The sequence below is a fragment of the Sapajus apella genome, unplaced genomic scaffold (genome assembly GCF_009761245.1).
Source record: "Sapajus apella isolate SASKATOON/1434 unplaced genomic scaffold, GSC_monkey_1.0 scaffold130, whole genome shotgun sequence".
In the NCBI taxonomy this organism is placed as follows: Eukaryota; Metazoa; Chordata; class Mammalia; order Primates; family Cebidae; genus Sapajus; species Sapajus apella.
The window spans coordinates 3,482,458-3,505,602 of NW_022437070.1; the positions used below are offsets into that span (position 1 = coordinate 3,482,458).

The 23,145-nt window shown below is 41.4% G+C and overlaps 2 protein-coding genes across 8 annotated transcripts in view; both read right to left on the reverse strand.

The window, feature by feature from the left end:
* Nucleotides 1–9,726, reverse strand: part of ZNF234 (zinc finger protein 234) — a 21,772-nt gene extending 12,046 nt beyond the window's left edge. The window contains exons 1-4 of one of the 3 annotated variants that reach the window (XM_032262778.1): nucleotides 8,516–9,725; nucleotides 7,863–7,920; nucleotides 4,964–5,054; nucleotides 1,192–1,318 (exon numbers count right to left, since the gene is read on the reverse strand). In XM_032262778.1, the coding sequence (XP_032118669.1) occupies nucleotides 1,192–1,318; nucleotides 4,964–4,978 (142 nt within the window). In that variant the 5' untranslated portion in view covers nucleotides 4,979–5,054; nucleotides 7,863–7,920; nucleotides 8,516–9,725. Of the gene's footprint in view, nucleotides 1–1,191; nucleotides 1,319–4,963; nucleotides 5,055–7,862; nucleotides 7,921–8,515 lie in introns of all 3 variants that reach the window. The other 2 variants (XM_032262777.1, XM_032262776.1) reach the window with 2 other exon arrangements.
* A 4,588-nt stretch (nucleotides 9,727–14,314) lies between these two features.
* Nucleotides 14,315–23,145, reverse strand: part of ZNF225 (zinc finger protein 225) — a 30,417-nt gene continuing 21,586 nt past the window's right edge. For all 5 annotated transcript variants that reach the window (XM_032262763.1, XM_032262766.1, XM_032262765.1 and 2 more), the window contains one exon: nucleotides 14,315–16,997. In XM_032262763.1, coding sequence (XP_032118654.1) covers nucleotides 15,112–16,997 — 1,886 coding nt within the window. In that variant the 3' untranslated portion in view covers nucleotides 14,315–15,111. The remainder of the gene's footprint in view (nucleotides 16,998–23,145) is intronic.

Sequence of the window (23,145 nt, forward strand, 5' to 3'; positions counted from 1 at the left end):
GCACAGGGTGTTGTGCCTGGAGACATGCCCACTGCTGCACAGACAGAAAAACCTCTGGCCCATTAGGAAAAAAATGTATACAAATCTCCAGCTCACTCAGATAAAGGAACAAGGCCTGGCATAAGAACACCTTTGCCCTTTGCATAGTCAGTGGGCTCCCAGGAAAAAGTTTCTTCTTCTTTCGTGGGCCTGGGTACAGTGGGTTCCAGTGGGTTCCAGTGGGTTCCAGTGGGTTCCAGTGGGCACTCTACTTTCTTTTTCTCAAACTGTAAGTCCAGCCTCTGTAAATCATCACTTCGGCCAGTTTGTCCCAGGCCAAGCTAAGCCATACTTTCTCCAAAATAGCCCACAAACTACATTCCTTCTCCTTGCCAGTCCACAAAAATCCCACACCCCAGTTTCATAGGGGGCACCCCGTTTGGGTTCCCCTCTCTGCTGACAAAAAGCTTTCTTCTTTTACTTATTAAACTTTCACTCCAACCTCACCTTTCTGTCTGTGCTCCTTAATCTTCTTAAAAAATAAAACAAAAAACTCTGGGTGTTATCTCAAACGACAAAATACTGTTACATCTTGTTGCATTGCTAAACTACATTTCTAACCAACATCTATTTTCTTTTTTTCGCTTTTTTTTTTTTTTTTTTTTGCGGCAGTCTTACTGTCACCCAGGCTGGAGTACAGTGGCATGAGCTAGGCTCACTACAACCTCTGCCTCCCAGGTTCAAGTGATTCTCATGCCTCAGTCTCCCAAGTAGCTGGGATAACAGGCATGTACCACCACATCTGGTCAATTTTCGTATTTTTTAGTTTTTAGTAGAGACGGAGTTCTGCTATGTTGGCCAGGCTGGTCTCAAACTCCTGAACTCGGGTGATCCACCCACCTCGGCCTCCCAAAGTGCTGGGATTACAGGTGTCAGCCACCATGCTCAGCCCCAGTCTATCTTCATTAAATCTCCTCCCACCGGTTCTCACACCACTCATGCAATTTACCAGTTTTATTTGCTATGTATTCCATTTCTTCTAATGAACTCGGACATTTTCTATCTCATTTTATTTCACTAAAAACTGTTGATAGAAAAGTCAGGTCCACAAATGTGAGTGACTAATTCAAAACCTCCAAACTGTTGAACACCTGAAGACACAAAATCACTCCAGGAGACTGACATTCAGTGTCACAAGGCTCATGTCCTCACCCACTGAGAGCAGGTTCCTGAAGTTCTCCAGCATCACATCTCTGTACAGATTCCTCTGGACAGGGTTGAGCAGCCCCAGCTCCTCCTCAGTGAAGACCACAGCCACGTCCTTGAAGGTCAGTCCCTCCTATAACATCAAACACACCATGCTTCAGCATTATTAACAACCACTTGAAAAGAAACAGCACTGAGAAGGTGGAGAGTATGCAGGGTAAGTTGGTCCAGATTTTCAGAGACTTAATGTGTAGATTTCTCAGCCCTTCCCCTTCCATCTTACCAATGCCACGCTTCCATTTTCCTTAGCGTCAGTAAAGGTACATCAGTGACAATAGCCTTCAATGTTGTCTTTGTGCCTTCACTGAGTCTATTTGTAAGTAGCTATCTAGAACTCTAAATGATGCATCCTGAGCCATACAGGTTTCACCTTTTGGTAAATATTACCAATTGCCCCAGAAACATTTAGCAAGTCAGAACCAACATAACATGATAACATCCACCTTCCTCCTCTCACACAGGAACCCTGGATGCTATCCCTTTTCATGAAAGTCTGCCAAACTAACAAGCTTTGGGGAACATGTTTGGAACTGCTATATAGTTTTCCTTCTGTTTACCTAGGGCACACAGCACCATCACTACCTGCAGTATTTGGTGTCATGATCTGGAGCCATCATACCTCAGTGTACACCACAAGGGTGCCCTTCAAAGTTGTGTGACCTTGGATAAGTTCACCTAGTTTCATCTTGGATATGACAGTTCTTCCATGACAGAGTTCTTTCAAAGGCTGAACAAGAGACCACATATAGCATTTGGAATAGTGTGTGGCACAGACGAAGTGCCTAACAAACATTAGCTATTATTTATTATTATTATCATCATCTATTTCATCTTACTTCATGACTGCATATTATTCGAGGGAACTGATGATCTGTACCTACCTGTTCTAAATAATGAATATTTAATTTTAAATATTTTTCTCATTACAGCCAATCCAGCAAAAACATCATTTTACGTGGATCTTACTTTTTAATTTTTATTTTATTTTATTTTTGATTCAGTTCACAGCCAAAACTTTTTTTTTTTGAGACCGAGTTTCGCTCTTGTTGCCCAGGCTGGAGTGCAATGGCACCATCTTGGCTCACTGCAACCTCTGCCTCCCGGATTCGAGTGATTCACCTGCCTCAGCCTCCCAAGTAGCTGGGATTACAGGCATGTGCCACCATGCTCGGCTAATTTTGTATTTTCAGTAGAGACAGGGTTTCACCATGTTGGTCAGGCTAGTCTTGAACTTCTGACCTCAAGTGATCCGCCTGCGTTGGCCTCCCAAAGTTCTGGGATTACAGGCACGAGCTACCACGCCAAGTAGATCTTACTTTCATGTGTATTTAAAATGATTGCAGGCCACGCACAGTGGGTCACACCTGTAATCCCAGTACTTTGGCAGGCCAAGGCTGGTAGGCTGTTTGAGCCCAGGAGTTCAAGACCAGCCTGGCCAACATGGTGAGACCCTGTCTCTACAAAAAATTAGCTGCATGTGGTGGTGTGTGCCTGTGGCCATACGTACTCAGGAGGCTGAGATGAGGGAAGTGCTTGAGCCCAGGAAATCAAGATTGTGGTGAGCCATGATCCCACTACTGCACTCTAGCCTGGGTGACAGAGTGAGACCCTGTCCCAAAAAAATAAGTAAACTAATTGCAAATGAAAAATAAAACACCTAAACATAAACACAATTAAAACTATAAATCACATAATGGCAGATTTTTTTCCTAACCTTTTTACTGCCTCCCTAATCTTTCAAGAGAATACAAGTACCTTGTTTCTCTACATGATGAGCAACATCAGGTTACAAATTTTCCAATGGTTTTGGTAATCTAATTAAGAATAACATTTCTTTTTTTTTTTTTTTTTGAGATGCATTTTCGCTCTTGTTGTCCAGGCTGGGGTGCAATGGCGTGATCTCAGCTCACTGTAACCTCTGCCTCCTGGGTTCAGGTGATTCTCCTGCCTCAGCCTCCCAAGTAGCTGGGATTACAGGCATGCGCCACCATGCCTGGCTAATTTTGTATTTTTAGTAGAGATGGGGTTTCTCCATGTTGGTCAGGCTAGTCTTGCACTCCTGACCTCAGAAGATCTGCCCGCCTTGGCCTCCCAAAGTGCTGTGATTACAGGCGTGAGCCACCGCACCGGCCAACAATTCTTTTTCTTATTCTTACTTACTTAATTATAAATGAATACCAGCCTTTATTATAAATTTCATCTTTTTTGGCACCTGTGTGATAAATATTTTTGCCCTAGCTTGTTATGTTTTCTCTTAATACTCTGTAAGGTATCTTTTGTCATGGAGTAATTTAAAGGTTTTATATAATCACTGTGCTGATCATCATCCTTGTGCACCCAGAGTGCTGAGCATCTTATAGTGCACCTGAGGGGCCGCCACATTAGGAAGACAAGGTGTCCCCCAATACCTATGGACGTCATCACCCAACAGGGCACTCCAGACACCCACGCCATGGGTCATTCAATTGAGAAATATTTGTTTCCCTTTGTCTCTCACTTTCACTTGAATGGAATGGCTAATGTTCCTGACCCCTGATTTCCTATGCCAATCTGAGCAGGTTTCTCATATTTCACGTTTAAGAGAAAGAAGAGGCCGGGAACCTCCTCACTCCACTGCTCTGAGTAAATGCGGTAACAGAACACAAGTGACTGGCAAATGTTCAGCATCACTGGACGTTTTAAATGAAGGTTACTACCTACTACTTTGGTCAAACTGGTTACTACATGAAGGCATAAGACACTAGTAAATAAAATGCATATAAGGTGTGATTGAGGCATGGAGAACACAGAATCTAGCCCTTCCTATATGAAAACTCCAACAATATTTGTGTAAAGCAGCATTATAGCCTGTTGTGCTATGCCATGTTAGAATATTCTATCTACAAAACAGCCAATGTGGTACATGTCAAAAGTACCCTTTCAAAATTGAGCTTCCAGTACCTTAAAGACAAAAAAATCAGCAGAAAGTTTTCGGAATTGCTTTTTGAGGAAAAGGTTATGTAGGAAAATTGTCACTGCAGTGTTATTTAAAACAATGAAATTCTTAAATCATCTACTTGTCCGTGAGTGGGAGGTAGTCAAAAATAAAAAGAAACATTAATTAAAGGGGAATATGGCATAACCTCAAAAAATGAACATTATTTAGTACCTAATGAATAAATAATAATTAAAAATGAGATACATATGAATACTAATAGTTACGAATGCACATTAGGAAAAGACTGTAAGAAAATAAAAACGGCTAATATGTAAGCAGAGAGGTGGGAGAACTGTTCATTCCCACTAATTTTTCTGCTCTATAAAAGAAATACAGTTGTCTTTCAAAATGCTTGGGGAATTGGTTCAAGGACCCCTGAGGATACCATAATTTGTGATGCTCAAATCTCTTATCTAAAATAGTGTTTGTAGTACAGTACAGGGTTCCACATCTGTAGACTCAACCAACCACAAAAGGAAAAGACATATGGTCAGCCTTACATATACTCAAGTTTCAATCTGCAGTTGGTTGAATCCACAGATGCAAAACTCAAAGATGCATAACCCCTAGATGTGAAACCCACAGATACAGAAGGTCAACTGACTGCAATAATAAAATAAACAACGTCTAAAACCAAAGTCAACTCAAAAGGCAGAGTTGTTCTTGAGTCTTCCTGAGCAAACATGACAATGTGAATAGTGAGATGGAATTTTAACAGCAAGACAGGCAAGCCTTATTCACCTTGAATGTGGTCATTTTTCCTCCTGTTTCTGGGAATTTGCAGAGTCCTGAGTTATGCCATTTGAGAGAAGGCAGAATCGTGCCTGGAACACTATTGAAGACATAAAAAGTCTTTTTAAAGTTTTTTGAAATCAGGAAATAGTCATAGGAGTAACAATAATGAGAAGAATAGGAATGAGCACGACAGAATATGGCAGGTCACAAGTTTATTATCTCTTTATTTGGAAATTTCCATGGATAAACAGATAAGCAGAAAAGCACTGAGAAAAGCAATAATAAAAAGTTTGTGGCCGGGCGCGGTGGCTCAAGCCTGTAATCCCAGCACTTTGGGAGGCCGAGGCGGGTGGATCACGAGGTCAAGAGATCGAGACCATCCTGGTCAACATGGTGAAACCCCGTCTCTACTAAAAATACAAAAAATTAGCTGGGCATGGTGGTGCGTGCCTGTAATCCCAGCTACTCAGGAGGCTGAGGCAGGAGAATTGCCTGAACCCAGGAGGCGGAGGCTGCGGTGAGCCGAGATCACGCCATTGCACTCCAGCCTGGGTAACATGAGTGAAACTCCGTCTCAAAAAAAAAAAAAAAAAAAAAGTTTGTAAAACATTTATAAGAGTAACATGAAAAGGTGGCCAGGGATGTCCCCACCAACACAGAGGTGTATTGTAAATTAGCACATGAATGTTCACAGCAGAATTATTCATAATCCCAAACTGTAAACAACCAAAATGCCCTCCTATGGAAAAATGGATAGACAAATCCTGGCATATCCATACAATGGAATCTTATTTGGAAATTGAGAGGAATGAAGTACTCACTCATGCTACAACTTGTGTGAACCTTGGAAACACTATCCTGAGTTGAAGAAGCCAGGCACACAAAACCACAGATTGTATGATTTCATGTATATGAAATGTCTAGAACAGACAAATGTATATAAAGAAAAAGTAGGTTACTTGTTGATGGGGATTTGGGGTAAGAATGGGGATTAACTGTAAATGAGCAATAGGAGTCCAATTGGGGGATAAAAATGATCTAAGCTAAATTATAATGATTACTGCACTCAGCAAAGTTCCTAAAGATGACTGAATTGTACAATTGAAATCGGTGAATTCTATGATAGGTAAAGTCCACCTCAATAAAGTTGGAAAAAAATTATTAATCTACATGTCACTGAATTTAAAAAGACTGAGTCCTGAGTCCATATTGATAGAATATTTACTTTTGAATGAATACATAAGCAAACAGACAAACAGAGGATGCTCTTCTTTACAGTACAATGCCCACTAACAGGTATATCTACCCATAAAAAGTAATTTAATTTTATTATTTATTTATTTGAGATGGAGTTTTGCTCGTGTGGCCCAGGCTGGAGTGAATGTGCAATCTCAGCTCACTGCAACCTCCTCCTGCCGGGTTCAAGCAATTCTCATGCTTCAGCCACCCAAGTAGCTGGGACTACAGGCGCCCAACACCACATGAGGCTCATTTTTGTATCTTCAGTAGAGACAAGGGTTTTTGCCATGTTGGCCAGGCTGGTCTCGAACTCCTGGACAGTGATCCACCAGCCTCGGCCTCCCTAAATGCTGGGATTACAGGTGTAACCCACCATGCCCGGCCCTCTATACTATTTTGCAGCTTTTCTATAGACTTAAAATTATATAATTACTGTATTAAAGCTTTTAAAAATCAGGAAATAGTCACAGGAGTAACAATAATGATAAGAATAAGAATGAGCATGACAGAATATGGCAAGACACCAGTTTATTATCTCTTTATTTGGAAATTTCCATGGATAAACAGATAAGCAGAAAAACATTGAGAAAAGTATAGTAAAAAGTTTGTAAACCGTTTATAAGTAAATAAATATAAACATAGAACCACTAAAACAAAACGCATTAGAAATTTAACCATTACTGCCAGGTGCGGTGGCTCACGCCTGTAATCCTAGCACTTTGGGAGGCTGAGGCAGACAGATCACGAGGTCAGGGGATGGAGAACATCCTGGCTAACACAGTGAAACCCCGTCTCTACTAAAAATACAAAAATTAGCCAGGTATGGTGACACATGCCTGCAGTGCCAGGTACTTGGGAGGCTGAGGCAGGAGAATTGCTTGAACACAGGTAGTGGAAGCGGAGGTTGCAGTGAGCCAAGATCGTGCCACTGCACTGCAACATGGGTGACAGAGAGAGACTCCATCTCAGAAAAAAAAAAAGTAAAAAAGAAAAGAAAAGAAAAACAAATTAGCCATTACTACCTTTCCAACCTGAAATCATAGATAATTAAAATTTTCATATCTTCATATTTCTGTAATTTCTGAACGGTCCACAGTGATATGGTTCTATTAGAATGTGAAATATTTTTAATAAATGAAACAAAATAGTTGACAGTTTTTAAAAATTTCTGAATGGTCCACAGTGATATGGTTCTATTAGAATGTGAAATATTTTTAATAAATGAACCAAAATAGTTGACAGTTTTTAAAAACTCAGAAAACTCCAAGCGGATTAGCCTTGCTCTCAAGGTCCTTCAGTCAAGTTCTAACTTACTTTCTCCACCTGAGTCCAGCTAGTTCCTCTGCCTCAGTGAGAATATATCCAAGAGATGATCAACTCGGGCTCTGACCCTGAGTGCCCAGGTTCCAACCCCAGTTACATCTCTTACTACTTGAGTGACTATGGGCAAACAACTGGTACTCCCTGCGTCTCACACTCATCTTTAGAGTGGAAAAAAGCAGTACCTCTCCACAAAGCCACAGTGCGGCTTAAACGTATTTAATTGTACACAGCCCCTACAATTGAAGTTAGTAATTAAGGCTTAATTATTATAAATACACTTGCCCTATTACACATGCTACAAAAATACGGTCTCTGTAAAAGAAAAATGACAAGTCACACTCACTCAGGTGGAGCTTTGCCTTCAGGAACCAAGAAGTCACTCCATTCAGTCCTTTTTCAGGCTGGGGAAGGAGAGAGCTGTGTGTGAAATACCCTCACCCGGTCACTGTCCTCAAGAAAAGTTAAATATTCCCCTCCCTTCGTGGAAGTGGACACAACCCTCGCCTTCCTAAAACGAGGTCAGAAGGCGTCGGGGATCGTCCAGCGTCCTGCAGAGATCAGAGACAAGGGCTTGGGGCCCCTCCTGCTGGAGCTCTGACGCCATCCGGGGACCTGACAGGCTTCCTGGGAAATTAACAAGAGACCACCAGTCACCAAGTGACAGGGACTGATTGTGCTGTGTAACCTATTCCAGTTCCCAAAACGATTCTACAAGGATGGTCCTAAAGTCCCTGTTTTAAAGAACATCAAGGAGAGGCCCAGGGAGATTAAGTAACACCCCAACATTACACTGTAATGAAGTGGCCACGCGCCTGGAGTGCAGGGAGGAGGAGTGCGCGAGCTCAGAGCCCCCCGGAAATCCTGACACCAGGCGAGACGCGACCCGACCAAGTCCCAATGACCCCGCCCCCGCCCCGCCCCGGGACGCGAGGAGAGCCCCCAGCCCAAAAAGGCACCGCTGACAGAACAAAAGCCGCCGCCCTCGCCCCTCCAAACCTCTGCTCTCCAACGAGGAATCTTTTCCCATAACCGGACCGCCAGGTCCCGAGAAGCCCCAAGCTTAAGTCTCTGACATTAGAAAGGGTCCGCAAAACGCGGAACTGGATCAAACTACCACGGAATGCCCGACGGCAACCGCACCACCCACCGCCCCCCCAGCCCTCCCCCAGCGGAAGTGGCTGTGACTCCACTGATCGTCGGGACTACATTTCCCAGAATCCCCGGGACCCGCCTGCAAACGGACCACGACTCCTCTGAGTGTTTGGACTACACTCAGAATGCTGAGGGAAAAACATCCAGAATCTCAACGTTCAGGGGAAAGCGTTGATACTCTGCAGTGCTCCTTGACTACGCTTCCCGAAATGCCCATGGGGAAACGAATCCTATATCCCTGAGCGCCTAGTAGGGCATGTGGACTGTGACCCTGAAAGTCGTCCTTCGTCCTTCACCTTGAGTCCTTGAGTGAAAATACTGAACAGACAGGAATTCCTGAAGTCTAAACGCCTCCCAGGACTACAGGAATGTTATTGGAAAGAGAACAAATGAGGAGATACAATCTTGAAGAAATAAACAGGGAATGTAGGGGCCAGTAGATAATTGAAAGGCTAATGATTACTATAAACTGATAATATGAGGCTAAAACAAAGTTTAAAAAATGAGCAAAGTACAATGGTTTGGGAGAGGCAATGAAGAACAAAGAAGGTGCTGGCCCCTTCTCCAGAAGCTGTGATACCGCTGGTTTGGCCGGCAAAACAATCATCATTTTAGAGGACCAGTGGGGAAGCCCTGTACTCGAGGAAAAGCTATCTTCCTTCATTTACACTTTCATGGTATTCTGTATGCTGAAGAAGTAAAACACCAAATTTCAGAGAAGCTGGTAAATTGCCCAGTATTTCAAAGCAAGTGTAACTGGTGAAGCGTTTGGCATTGGTGTCAGACACCCAATGTCTATGATTTATGCAGTAGCAATGAGGAGGATCCTATACATGAGGGAACGTATTTGAGTTTCTTCCTTTATATTTTTTTGGTTAAAATGCTGTTATTATAGTTAGTAATTTGGAATCTGGCTTATGTTAGTTAATACGAATTAATAATAGAATAAAGCAAAATCAGAAAACAACCCATCTAGAATCCTTCTTGAAGATAACCAGACTTTTTTCTCCCCATAAACATATATTAGCCTACTGATATGGTTTAGATCTGTGTCCCACCCAAATCTCATGTTGAAATGTAATCCCCAATTTATCATCGGGGAGGTTTCTAATGGTTTAGCACCATTCCCTTAGTGCTGTTCTCCTGATGGAGTTCTTATGAGATCTGGTTGTTTAAAATTGTGTAGCACCTCCCTCTTTGCTCTTTTCCTCCTACTCTGGTCGTGTGAAGTGCTGGCTCCCTGATCCCTTTCCACCATGGTTATAAGTTTCCTGAGGCCTTCCCAGAAGCCGAGCTGATGCTGCCTTTCTTCCTCTGTAGCCTGCAGAACCCTGCATTAGCCAGTTAAACCTCTTTATAAATTATCCATACTCAGGTATTTCTTTATAGCAATGCAGAAATGGACTAATACACTTATCAATCTATATTTTTGTTTTTTAAAAAACTAAGTCTCACGTTCTATATTTATTTTATAAACTAAAAAAAAGACCTTTTCATAATTTTGTTTACGCATAAAAACAGGTTACTGTGCTAACCACCCAATGGCATACAGCTCCCTCTCTGAAAATTGACTGACATTTCTATACTAGTTACAGCTGTATTGTTGCTCTAGTATGCCCTTCAAATGATAACATTTATTGAGATGATCCATCTTGGCCAGGCACCTGTAATCCCAGTACTTTGGGGGCCAAGGCTGGTGGATTACTTGAGGCCACGAGTTTGAGACCAGCCTGACCAACACAGTGAAACGCTGTCTCTACTAAAAATGCAAAAAATTAGTTGGCATGGCATGGTGGTGCATGCCTGTAATCCCAGCTACTCAGGAGACTGAGGTACAAGAATCCCTTAAACCTGGGAGGCTGAGATCACACCACTGCACTTCAGCCTGGGTGACAGAATGAGCCACTGTCTCAGAAAAATAAAAATGGAAGGAAGAAAGGGAAGGAGGGAAGAAGGAAGGGAAATGCACTCCAGCGGGGGGACAGAGCGAGACTAAGTCTCAAAAAAAAAAAAAAAAAAAAAAAAAAGGAAGGAAAAAATGTAAATCAATCAATATTTTCTAAATAATTTTTTAAAAAATTTCTGGAGTTATATTTTTAACATTTTCATCTTCAGAGATTCCAACATTCAAGATTATGTCTTTCTGGATTATGATCAATTCCTGTCCTTAGTGCATGATCTCAGGATATACCAGATACTCGTTTTCATACATTGTTGGTGCTGCTAAACTTGAACAGTTGATTAAGGTGTTTCCAGAATTCTGTCTGCACTCTAAAATTATTTTCCCCTAAAAAGTTACTACTAAATAGTAGTAAAATTTTCACCAAATGGTGAAAAATTGAGATATTCTAACTCATTCTGTGTTTATTTCTTGGCATTGTACTCTACGAAAAAGCTTTCCATGTTTTTTTTATTTTTATGGATAGAGGGGTGGGAGGAGGAGTCGGGGATAGAGGGGTAGAGAATGGAGGGTAGGGAAGAGATGGGGTTAGAGGGGCGGGGATAGAGGAGTGGGGATAGAGGGATAGGGGATAGAGGGGTGGAGAGCATGTATATTATTTATATGTTTATGCCAGTGTGGACTTGTGAATTCTTATTATATTAATGAGTTCACATCTACTACTGTTATTATGTATTTTGATTCTCTGATTTTCTCAGGTTTTGCCAGTAAAATCCTCTTCAAGAAGTCTCCTCTTGCCTTTTGGCTCCTGTTCATCTATGAGCTCTTTGTGCAATGGTTTACTTTCTGATACTGTATGTTCCAAGTTCATTGGGTATTTTCCCTGCCCTAGCCATGAGATCAGATATTTCTCCTAGGACTTCTGGTTTCTATTTGTGGAAAATGTAGTTAGAAACAAAGAACTGAAAAATAACAAAATAACAGAAAAAAGAAAAAGAAACAAAGAACTGAGTGCTAGTTGTGATTGCTGCTACCTTGGTATTATTCTTGACCCCCTCAGCTGACAAAACTAGGAAATATTTACTTTTTTTTTTTTTTTTTTGAGACAGTTTCACTCTTGTCCAAGCTGGAGTGCAATGACGTGATCTTAGCTCACTGCAACCTTCACCTCCCAGATTCCAGCAATTCTCCTGCCTGAGCCTCCTAAGTAGCTGGGATTATAGGCATGCACGACCATGCCTAACTTTGTATTTTTAGTGCGACGGGGTTTCACCTGTTGGCCAGGCTCGTCCCAAACATCTGACCTCAAGTGATCTGCCCACCTCGGCCCGGCCTTTTTGTTGGTAGCATCAGAGTCTCACCATGTTGCTGAGGCTGGTCTCAAACTTCTAGACTCAAGCGATCCTCTCGCCTCAGGCTTTTTCCACTTTTTATACTGCTATTGATGTGTAGTTATTATGATCTAGATCTATGATAATTAGAAAATATATATATTTTTTTTGATTTTTTTAATCCACCTGGGTGCAAGTGGGAAAAGGGCGTTAGCCTGGAAAATATATTTTTATGGTGTCAAACTTTTACATTTAGTAAGACTTGTTTTGTGGCCTAATATATGGTCTTGAAGAATGTTTCATGGGCAATTGAGAAAATGTGTATTTTGTTGTTGGGTGGAGAGTTGTGTATATGTCTATTAGGTTGAACTGGTGTATAATGTTCTTCCTTATTTATCTTATTTATCTTTTGTCTGGGTGTCCTATGCATTTGAAAGTAAGGTAAGGCGTCTCTTACCATTATCGGAGAGCTGTATATTTCTCCATTTGATTCTGTCAGTATTTACATTTTATATTTCAGAACTCTGACGTTTGGTGCATATATATTTATAACTGTTTCATCTTCTTAGTGAAATAAACCTTTAGCAATATTTATTGCCCACTTAACAGTTTCTGACTTAAAATCTAATTTATCTGTTATTAGTATGATCACCTGTGCTATTATTTTTTACATGGAATACCCTTTTCCATCATTTGCCTTTCACCTATGCATGTTATTAGTTCTAATGTGCAAAGCATATAATTAGATACTGTCTTTTCAATCATTTTGCCAATCTACAACTTTTTATTGAGGAGTTTCATTTATTACACTTAATTATACATAGGTAAGAACTCCAATTTTAAATTTGTTTTTTATTTCCTTCATTACTATTGTCCTTTGTGTTGAGTTCTTTTCTTTTAGTGATACATTTTGAATCACTTCTTTTTTTTGAGATGGAGTCTCCCTCCATCATCAGATGTCTGGAGTGCAGTGGCACAATCTTGGCTTACTACAACCTGTGACTCCTTCGTTCAAGTGATTCTCCTGCCTCAGCCTCCCGAGCAGCTGTGACTACAGTCGTGAGCCACCACACCCAGCTAGTTTTTTCAGTTGTTTTTGTCTTTATGTATTTTTTGTAGAGATGGGGTTTCACCATGTTGGCCAGACTGGTCTCCAACTCCTAACCTCAAGTGATCCGCCTGCTTTGGCTTCCCAAAATGCTGGGATTGCAGGCATGAGCCACCGCATCTGGCCAGAGAAATCCACTGATAATATTACTGAGGATCTCTTGTACATGACAAGTCACTTTCATGTTGCTGCTTTCAAGATGTTCCTTTGTCTTTTTTATTATAATATATCTCAATGTGAGTCTCAAAGTAGGATAAACTCTTCAAGTGGTTTATCCTACTTGAAGTTCATTAAGATTCTTGGATTTGCAGATCCATGTGTTTCTCAAATTTGAGAAGTTTTTAGTGCTTTAGTTAAATAAGCTTTCCATCCCTTTTTCTCTTCATCTAGGACTCCTATAAAGCATACATTGGTTCAGCCTGGGTGACAGAGCAAGACTCTGTCTCAAAAAGACTGCAGGCCGTAGTTTTCTAATACTATGTGCACAAAAAGTTAATATAACAGGCCTGAGACTGCAAATTCTAGAAAGGACTGCTTACAAGACTGGCTTTTAGCTGGTGTTAGGAAACATGGGGTTTGAGAGGGTTGTCACCATTCCATAACTGGTAGGCATGGTTCAAGTTATTTTGAACACTTGCTCCCCTTCTTGGAGTCTAGAGTTTTGATCTGTACCAGAGGGATGGTACCTACTACTACTACTACATGATCAGTCCCAATAAGAACATTAGGTACGGGTTGGTAATAAACATCCATTGTAGACATTTCACAAGTACTATCACAATTCGGTACTGGAGGAATTGAGAGCTGTTACTCCATGTACAAAGGATCTTTACAAATTTATATCTGATTCCTTCCAGGTATTGTCTAAGAACCTTTTCCCTTTACTATTTGTATACTGTCACTATAATATAGTCATGAGTACAACTATATTCTGAGTCCTCTTAGCAAATCACAGAACCTGGAGAGATTGTCTTAGGGACTTCCAACCCACTATGCAAATTGAGACAGCATGGATCTTCATAAAGCACCTAGCATCCTGAAAAGATACAGTCTAGAACATTAAGTATAAAAATCAAATCTATCTCGAGTAGCCATTTTACTGAAGAATGCAATTTAACCTAATGTACTCAAAATACCACCTTGGTGGCTATGAATGGAATGGCACTCAAACTTGCTCTTTGTCCTAACTGGTTCCACACTGTTAGAGGCCCAACTGCTGTCATGCTATTTTTCCCTACCCATACACACCTTTTCTTAAAAGAATCTTTACTGATTTTTTACATCCACATGTATACCCCATTTTACTATCTCCAAGATTTTTCTACTCCTTGACTTACACTTAAAGCAAGCTCACATGCATTATGTATGAGGGCAGCTGAAGACACTCATCATTTTTTCTCTATATTCAAACTGGAGAATTGTTTCGAAAACCAATTTCCACAATCCTATTCCTTAATTTTGAGTCATGTCATATTATTATAGGATACTTGGTACATATCCAAAGAAAAGGAAATCAGTATGTTAAAGAGTTATCTCTACCTCCCATGTTTATTGTAGCACTACTCATGATAGCCAAGAAATAGGCCAAGATATGTAATCAACCTAAGTGTCCACTGGATGAATGAATAAAGAAAATGTGGCAAATATACACATCAGAGTACTATTTAGCCATGAAAAATGACAAAATTGTGTCACAACAAAGTGAATGAGCCTTACAGGGCATTATATTAAGTGATATATGCCAGGCACAGAAAGGTAAATACCACATGTTCTCATGCATATGTGGAAGCTCAAAAAGTTAATTTCATGGAAGTAGAGAGTAGAATAGTAGTTCTTAGAGGTGAGGAGGGAGGGTGGTAGCCAAAGGTTGGTTAATCAGTATAGAAATACAAGCAGGTAGGAGGTAAGTTCTAGTATTTCACACCACTGCAGGGTGACTGTAATTAACAACTTATTATTTTCAAATAGCTAGAATAGTGAATTTTAAGGGTTCCCAACACAATGATAAATGTTTGAGGTATGTTAATGACGCTAATTTGATCATTATACATTGTATATTTGTATTAACTATCACACTGTACCTCATAAACAAGTAGAATAATTATGTGTCATTTAAAAATAATGACAAAAGCATATCAAGATTCAAACGCCTCTTGTAGCGCTTCCCACAGTCCTCACATTTAGATGGTTTCTCTCCACTTTGGTCTCTTTGCTGGTCTTTAAGGCATGAACTGTGCACAATACTCTGCCCACAGTCCTCACACTGAAGTGGTTTTTCTCTACTGTGGAGTCTCTGATGGGTTAGATGAGTTGAGGCCCATCTGAAGCTCTTTCCACACTTCTCACATTTGTATGGTTTTTCCCCAGTGTGAACACTCTGATGGGAATGCAGCTGTGAATTCTCAGTAAATCTCTTCCCACAGTCTTCACATTTGAATGGCTTTTCATCATCGTGGAGTCTCTTATGATTCAAAATACTTGAGGCCTGGCTAAAGCTCTTCCCACATTCTTTACAATTATAAGGTCTCTCTCCCGTGTGGACTCTCTGGTGCATGTCAAGATTAAACTTACTGTTGTACCCCTTCCCACACTCCTCACATTTGTATGGCTTTACTCCTGTGTGGACTCTGCGATGAGAATAAAGTTGTGAATTCTGAGTAAATCTTTTCCCACACTCTTCACATTTGAATGGTTTTTCTCCACTATGGACTCTACGATGGGTATAAAGTTGTGAATTCTGAGTAAATCTTTTCCCACACTCTTCACATTTAAATGGTTTTTCTCCACTGTGGATTCTCTGATGATTCAAAAGACATGAGGCCCAGCCAAAGCTCTTCCCACATTCCTTGCAATTATAGGGTTTCTCTCCTCTGTGGACCCTCTGATGAAAGTCAAGATCCAATCTCCTTTTGTAGCCCTTCCCACACTCCTCACATCTATATGGCTTTTCTCCACTGTGGGCTCTCTGGTGAGAATAACGCTGTGAATTTGTATAAAATCCCTTCCCACATTCTTCACATTTGAATGGTGTCTCTCCACTGTGGACTCGCACATGTCTTGAAAGACCTGAGGCCCATCTGAAGCTCTTTCCACACTCTTTACAATTATATGGCTTCTCCCCTGTGTGGTCTATCTGATGCTTATAAAGATCTTGCCTATAAATGAAGCGTTTTCCACATTCCTCACATTTGTACCGTTTCTCTCCTGTGTGAATCATGTGATGACTATTAAGTGATGATTTCAAACCAAAGCTCTTACCACATGTATCACATCTGAATGGTTTCTCTCGCATGTGAACAATGGAATGCCTATTAAGATTTGCTCTACTACGGAAGCTCTTACAACATATATCACATTTGAATGGTTTCTCCCCAGTATGGATTCTTTGATGTTCCTGAAGCTGGGAATCATGAATGAAGGCCTTCCCACATTCCTCACAAATATGAGGTTTCTCTCCTGTGTGTAATTTACGATGAACATAAAGTCCTGATCTACGGCTGAAGCCTTTCCCACACTGCTCACATCTGAATGGTTTCTCTCCAGTATGAATTCTCTGATGAATTTGCAGATGTGAGCTCTGATTGAATTCCTTACCACACACATCACAATTAAAGAGTTTCTCCCCCATGTGAACTCTCTGATGGATATGAAGAGCTGAGCTATAACAGAAACTCTTTCCACATTCATCACATGTATGAGACTTCTCTCTTGACTCTAATCGTTGATGAAGATCAAGGATGGAGACATCACTAAGGGATTTTTTACGCTTCCCACCCTCAGAAGGTTTCTGTGCTTTGTGAATTATAGATAGTCTGGCATTAACCTGGCAGGGCATATCATCTTGTTTGGGGAACTGAGAGCTGTTTACCGTGGAGTCTTGAAACCTGGTTAAGTCACTTGAAATTTGTTCCCAGGTTTGATGGCTGAACAGCCCTTCATGTGTTCCTTGTTCTGGAACAGTTTCCATCTCAGTTTGGATCTTGCCTCCTATAACAACACATAATTAAGAGATATGGGTAAGTAAAGCCTTTATTCAGTGTTATCAAGATTTCACACTTAGGACATGGCCTGAAATTTTAATAAATACAGGGAATGTTCAGATAGTATTTTTTTTAAAGAGAGTGTCTCCCTCTGTCACCCAGGCTGGAGTACAGGGACATGATCATGACTCACTGTAGCATTGACCTCCTGTGCTTAAGTGATCCTCCCACCTCAGCCTCCTGAGTAGCTAGGACTACAGGCACATGCTACCATGACTAGCTAATTTTTACAGTTTTTGTAGAGATGGGGGTCTTGCTAAGTTGCCCAAGCTGGTCTTGAACTCTTGGCCACAAGTGATACTCCCATCTTGACCTCCCAAAGTGCTGGGATTATAGGCTTGAGCCACTGTGCCCAGCCAATGTATTTTCCAAATACACTATGGACTCTGGTTTGCATGAGACCAATTCAGAACCACACCAAGTGTCATATGTGAAATACTTGGTAGAAATAAAACCTTGCATGGTAAATTATGTAACTAATAAATTATATACACAGCGAAATATGAATCAAATGTGAACTTTAAGGAGAAGCTGTAACATCATCAAACCTTTGTATGTTTTAGTTTGCATCATATATCCTTATGAAATAAAGAAATTATCCTAACTCACAAAGAAGCCTGGGTGATGTCCTCAGCATCTGGGAGGCAATCTCTAGGTTCTTAAAATGTTATGCCTGAGGAGAGTATCTTTGTTTGCCTGAAGGTAGTAGGTCTAGTTGGTCACTCTAGACAGTGTAATAATATGATTTAGAATTATGGATGGCCCCACCTATGAGGAGGATGTGGTGCTCACTATGTGAGAAAGACCAACAATGTGATTTATGGTGAGGCTTTAGGTCACGTGGAATCAGTCAGTCAGGAGACTGAGACTACTTATATGGGAAAGCAATCAACCAATAATGGCTATGTAATTAATGGACAACAATCAGGAAAGCTTCCCTGATAGGCTTTCCTCCTGTCTAACCTCACATCTTAATTTTGGGGATATAATGCATCTTGTTTCCGTGGGGAGAGTACAATAAAAAGTTCTTGTTTGATACTTCCCTGGACTCTGTCTTATTTGATTTTTCTCCTAATTGTAATATGCATCTTTCCCCTCTAAAAATCCATAGCTTTAAGAATATGGAACATGGGCCGGGCGCGGTGGCTCAAGCCTGTAATCCCAGCACTTTGGGAGGCCGAGGCGGGTGGATCACGAGGTCAAGAGATCGAGACCATCCTGGTCAACATGGTGAAACCCCGTCTCTACTAAAAATACAAAAAATTAGCTGGGCATGGTGGCACGTGCCTGTAATCCCAGCTACTCAGGAGGCTGAGGCAGGAGAATTGCCTGAACCCAGGAGGTGGAGGTTGCGGTGAGCCGAGATCGCGCCATTGCACTCCAGCCTGGGTAACATGAGTGAAACTCCGTCTCAAAAAAAAAAAAAAAAAGAATATGGAACATGAAGGGAATTTGAGGAAACCACTGAATTTGTCATTGGCATGAAGTGACAGCAGCAGTCTTCTGTGAGCTGTCACTTTTAACTTTGTAGTTGGTTAAGCTCTTCACAATACTGAATATCAAACACCTAGGAGTATTTATGTCTACATATTCAGAGTATTCCTGCACAAGAATTTTTGCAGAACATGTATAGTTCATCTAATTTTGCTGGGCTGATATGAACAATATCTTGGTTATCTGAAATAGAAAAGGACCAGAAACCTTCAGTTTTTATGGGAATCTGAAAGACTGGACCCAACAGAAATACACAAAGGGAGATGCTCCTGATGAGACAATGAAAGTTGGTAAGATCACCTGGAATGAAAAGAACACCTAATGGGTCATGTCCTGGTTGGTTCCATGTGAAGTTATTGGACTGTCTCACTGAAAACAGATGGCAGAGCCGAATGCAGTGGCTCACACCTGTAATACTAGCACTTTGGGAGGCTGAGGCAGGCAGATCACCTGAGGTTGGGAGTTTGAGACCAGCCTGACTAACATGGAGAAACCCCATCCCTACTAAAAATACAAAATTAGCTGGGCATGGTGGCCTGTAATCCCAGCTACTCAGGAGGCTGAGGCAGGAGAATCGCTTGAATTCAGGAGGTGGAGGTTGTGGTGAACCAAGATCATGCCATTGCAATCCAGCCTAGGCAACAAGTGTGAGACTCCATCTCAAAAAAGAAAAAAGAAATAAAGAAAGAAAGATGGCAGAAAAAGATTCTGTAAAGAAATAGACCTCCATGTCCATTTTCTTTCTTTCTTTCTGCTTTTTTTTAGACAGAGTCCAGCTCTGTCACCCAGGCTGGAGTACAGTGGTGCGATCTTGACTCACTGCAACCTCCGCCTCCCTGGTTCAAGCGATTCTCACACCTCAGCCTCCCAAGTAGCTGGGACTACAGGTGTGTGCCACCATACCTGGTTAACTTTTTGTATTTTCAGTAGAGATGTGGTTTCACTGTGTTACCCAGGATGGTCTTGATCTACTGACTTCGTGATCCACCTGTCTCAGCCTCCCAAAGTGCTAGGATTACAGGCATGAGCCACTGCTCCTGGCCTAGACCCATTTTCAAAGTAAACGCTACAGACTTTTAGTGAACTTTAAAATAAATCCGAAACCTTCTAAAAAGCATTTTGAAAGACAAGAATAGAAATTATCACAACATTGTGACAAACAGGCAAGGTGGCATTATATGAAATGCCTGCTAAAGGTACTCGTACACATCTACATGCACAAATAATTTTCATCCTGGTTATGGTGAAAGATGTATTTCTTACTATGGCTTATGCTCATAAAATATGGAAAATCTTGGTCAAGATATTACCACACTCTGAATTAACTAAATCAATCAAATGGAAAGTTAATTTTCAATGGCTGAATCTTAGGAAACATTAGTAAGTTAGTATATACCTAGTGGTGCACATTAGTACATGGATATACTAATAAATAAATAAGCAAATCCCTGATAAATAAGAGATGTTTGAGAAGAAGAGGTAGTCTCTTTCAGGATGTTTATATTTTGAGAGGGCAGTTTCCTGATTCTTTCCAGGATATAAAGTTCACCAGTACAAAGTACAGCACTATGTCTCTATACAAAGAAAAGGAAAATTGTATGAAATCTATATTCTTTAACATGTTTAACAATTACATTTGTAAAAAATAAAGATGCAGAAATATATATCACATTACCAAACAAAGATGACTAGAAATATAGGCAACACTTGGGTGTGTGACTTATGTCACCCTTATCCTCATTCTTCCCCCTCTAGGAGAAGGACAGGGAAACCTGAGGTGGTGATGTGCAAGTAGAGACTGGAAGAAGTAAATAGGCTGCAGATGAGTAAATCTCTCAAAGGAAAGGTGGCTGGAAAGCTGGTTAGTATCTGAGACATCAGGAAATTGAAATTTTTTCCCCTTGTGTAGAAGAGCTGTTTCAGAAGTAGGCATCAGAACCCTCATTCGAAAAGGTTTTTTTCGGCCAGGCATGGTGGCTCATGTCTATAATCCCAACACTTTGGGAGGCTGAGGCAGACGGATAGCCTGAGGTCAGGAATTTGAGACCAACCTGGCCAACATGGTGAAACTCTGTCTCTACTAAACAAAAAAATTAGCTAGGCATGGCGGCACACACCTGTAATTCTAGCTACTCAGGAGGCTGAGGCAGGAGAATCACTTGAATCTGGGACACAGAGGCTGCAATGAGCCGAGATGGTGCCACTGCACTCTAGCCTGTGTGACAGAGCACGACTCTGTCTCAAAAGAAAAAGAAAAGAAAAGGTTTCTTTCCACAGATGAATATGCTCCCTACAAAAAGCTCCAAGACAAGATTATCATGGCAGACGAAAGGCAGGACTAGACTGCAGTACCAACTCAGATGGACAGAACAGCGTACAGAGGTTCCCCTTGTGAATTTGACCTCTAGATTGACTGCAAGAACAAACCAGCAATCCTGAGAGGTCACACAGACCCTCTGAAGGAAGCAGACTGTTCCTGCAGGACCCTGGAGACACCCCAAATACTGTGAATGTTCCAACTGTGGAAGTGAGAAAGAGCCTCTTGTCCTGAACACATAACTTCACCGGAGAAACTGAAGGTCTTTTTGTGGCAGAAGTTTCTGACCTTAGCTGGAGTTTAGTCAATTTAGAGAGCTGAACAAGATACAGGGGTAGATGAAGCAGGAGAAAGGCCTTGGGACCTCGTTGGTTGCCAAAGCAGGCCATTCTTGCCTGGCACCACAGGGATATATCAGGAGGGTGGCCAGAGGAGCAGGGCATGGGGAATTCCACAGGGAGAAAGAAGTATCCAGCTGAACTTTGTAATAACTGAATGGGGCAAGAAGCCTCCTGCCAGAATCCAGTATGCAGACTCCATAGGCAGGGGAAGAACTAAGCCCTTTTTTTTTTTACAGCTGGGAGGTGAGTAGCCTGGGGCAAGTTCTCAAGCCCAGCTTGCCCACTGCCTGGAAACAGACTCGAGGCTATTGGTGGGAGCATGGTGGGAGTCAGAGCAGCCCTTTGGTTTGCAAGGGAGCTGGGTGAGGCCTGTGACTGCCAGCTTTCCCCTACTTCCCTGACAACCTGCATGACTCAGCAGAAGCAGCCATAATCCTCCTAGGGACACAACTCCAGTGACCTGGGAACCTCACCTCCATCCCCAGCAGCAGCCGCAGCAAGACCCACCCAAGGAGAGTTTGAGCTCAGACATGCCTAGCCCTTCCCCAACCTAATGGTCCTTCCATATCCACCCTGGTAGCTGAAGACAAAGGGCATATAATCTTGGGAGTTCTAGGGCCTCACCCACTGCTGATGCTCTCCATACTACCATAGCTGATGCTCTCTGGAAAGTGACACCTTCTGGCAGGAAGCCAACCAGCAGAAAAATAAAGCATTAAACCACCAAAGCTAAGAAACCTCACCAAGTCCATTGCATACCACCCTCCTTACCTGGCCACCTCCACTGGAACAGGCGCTGGTATCTATGGCTGAGAGACCCACAGACAGTTCACATCACAGGACTCTATGCAGACAGCCCCCAGTACCAGCCCAGAGCCAGGTGGACTTGCTGGGTGGCTAGACCCAGAATAGAGACAACAATCACTGCAGCTTGGACAATACATCCATAGGAAAAGGGGGAGAGTACTACATCAAGGAAACATCACGTCGAACAGAAGAATCTTAACAACAGCCTTCAGCCCTAGACCTTTTCTCTGACAGAGCCTACTCAAATGAGAAGGAAACAGAAAACCAACTCTGGTAATATGACAAAACAAGGCACTTTAATATCCACCAAAAAATCACACTAGTTTGCCAGCCATGGATCCAAACCAAGAAGAAATCCCTGATTTACCTGAACAAAAATGCAGGTTAGTTATTAAGATAATCAGGGAGGCATCAAAGAAAGATGAAGCCTAGTGCAAGAAAATCCAAAAAACAAGGATAAAATAAGTGAAGGGAGAAATATTCAAGAAAATAGATAGCCTAGAGAAAAAACAATAAAAAAAATTCAGAAAACACTGTACACAACTATAGAAATGCAAAATGCTCTAGAAAGTCTCAGCAATAGAATTGAACAAGTAGAAGAAAGAAATTCAAGGCTTGAAGACAAGTTCTTTAACCCAATCCAACAAAGACAAAGAAAAAATAACAGGAAAATATGAACAAAGCCTCCAAGGAGTCTGGGATTATGTTAAATGACTAAACATAAGAATAATTAGTGTTCCTGAGGAAGAAGAGAATTCTAAAAGCTTGGAAAACATATTTGGGGAAATAATCAAGGAAAACTTTCCCGGCCTTGCTAGAGACCTAGACATCCAAATATAAGAAGCACCAAGAACACCTGGGAAATTCATTGCAAAAAGATCGTTGCCTACACACATTGTCATCAAGTTATCCAAAGTTAAGACAAAGGGAAGAATCTTAAGAGCTGTGAGACAGAAGCACCAAGTAACCTATAAAGGAAAATCTATCAGATTAACAGCAGATTTCTCAATAGAAACCACACACACTAGAAAGGATTAGGGCCCTATCATTAGCCTTCTCAAACAAAACAATTATCAGGCAGGAATTTTGTATCCAGTGAAACTAAGCATCATATATGAAGGAAAGATTGTCTTTTT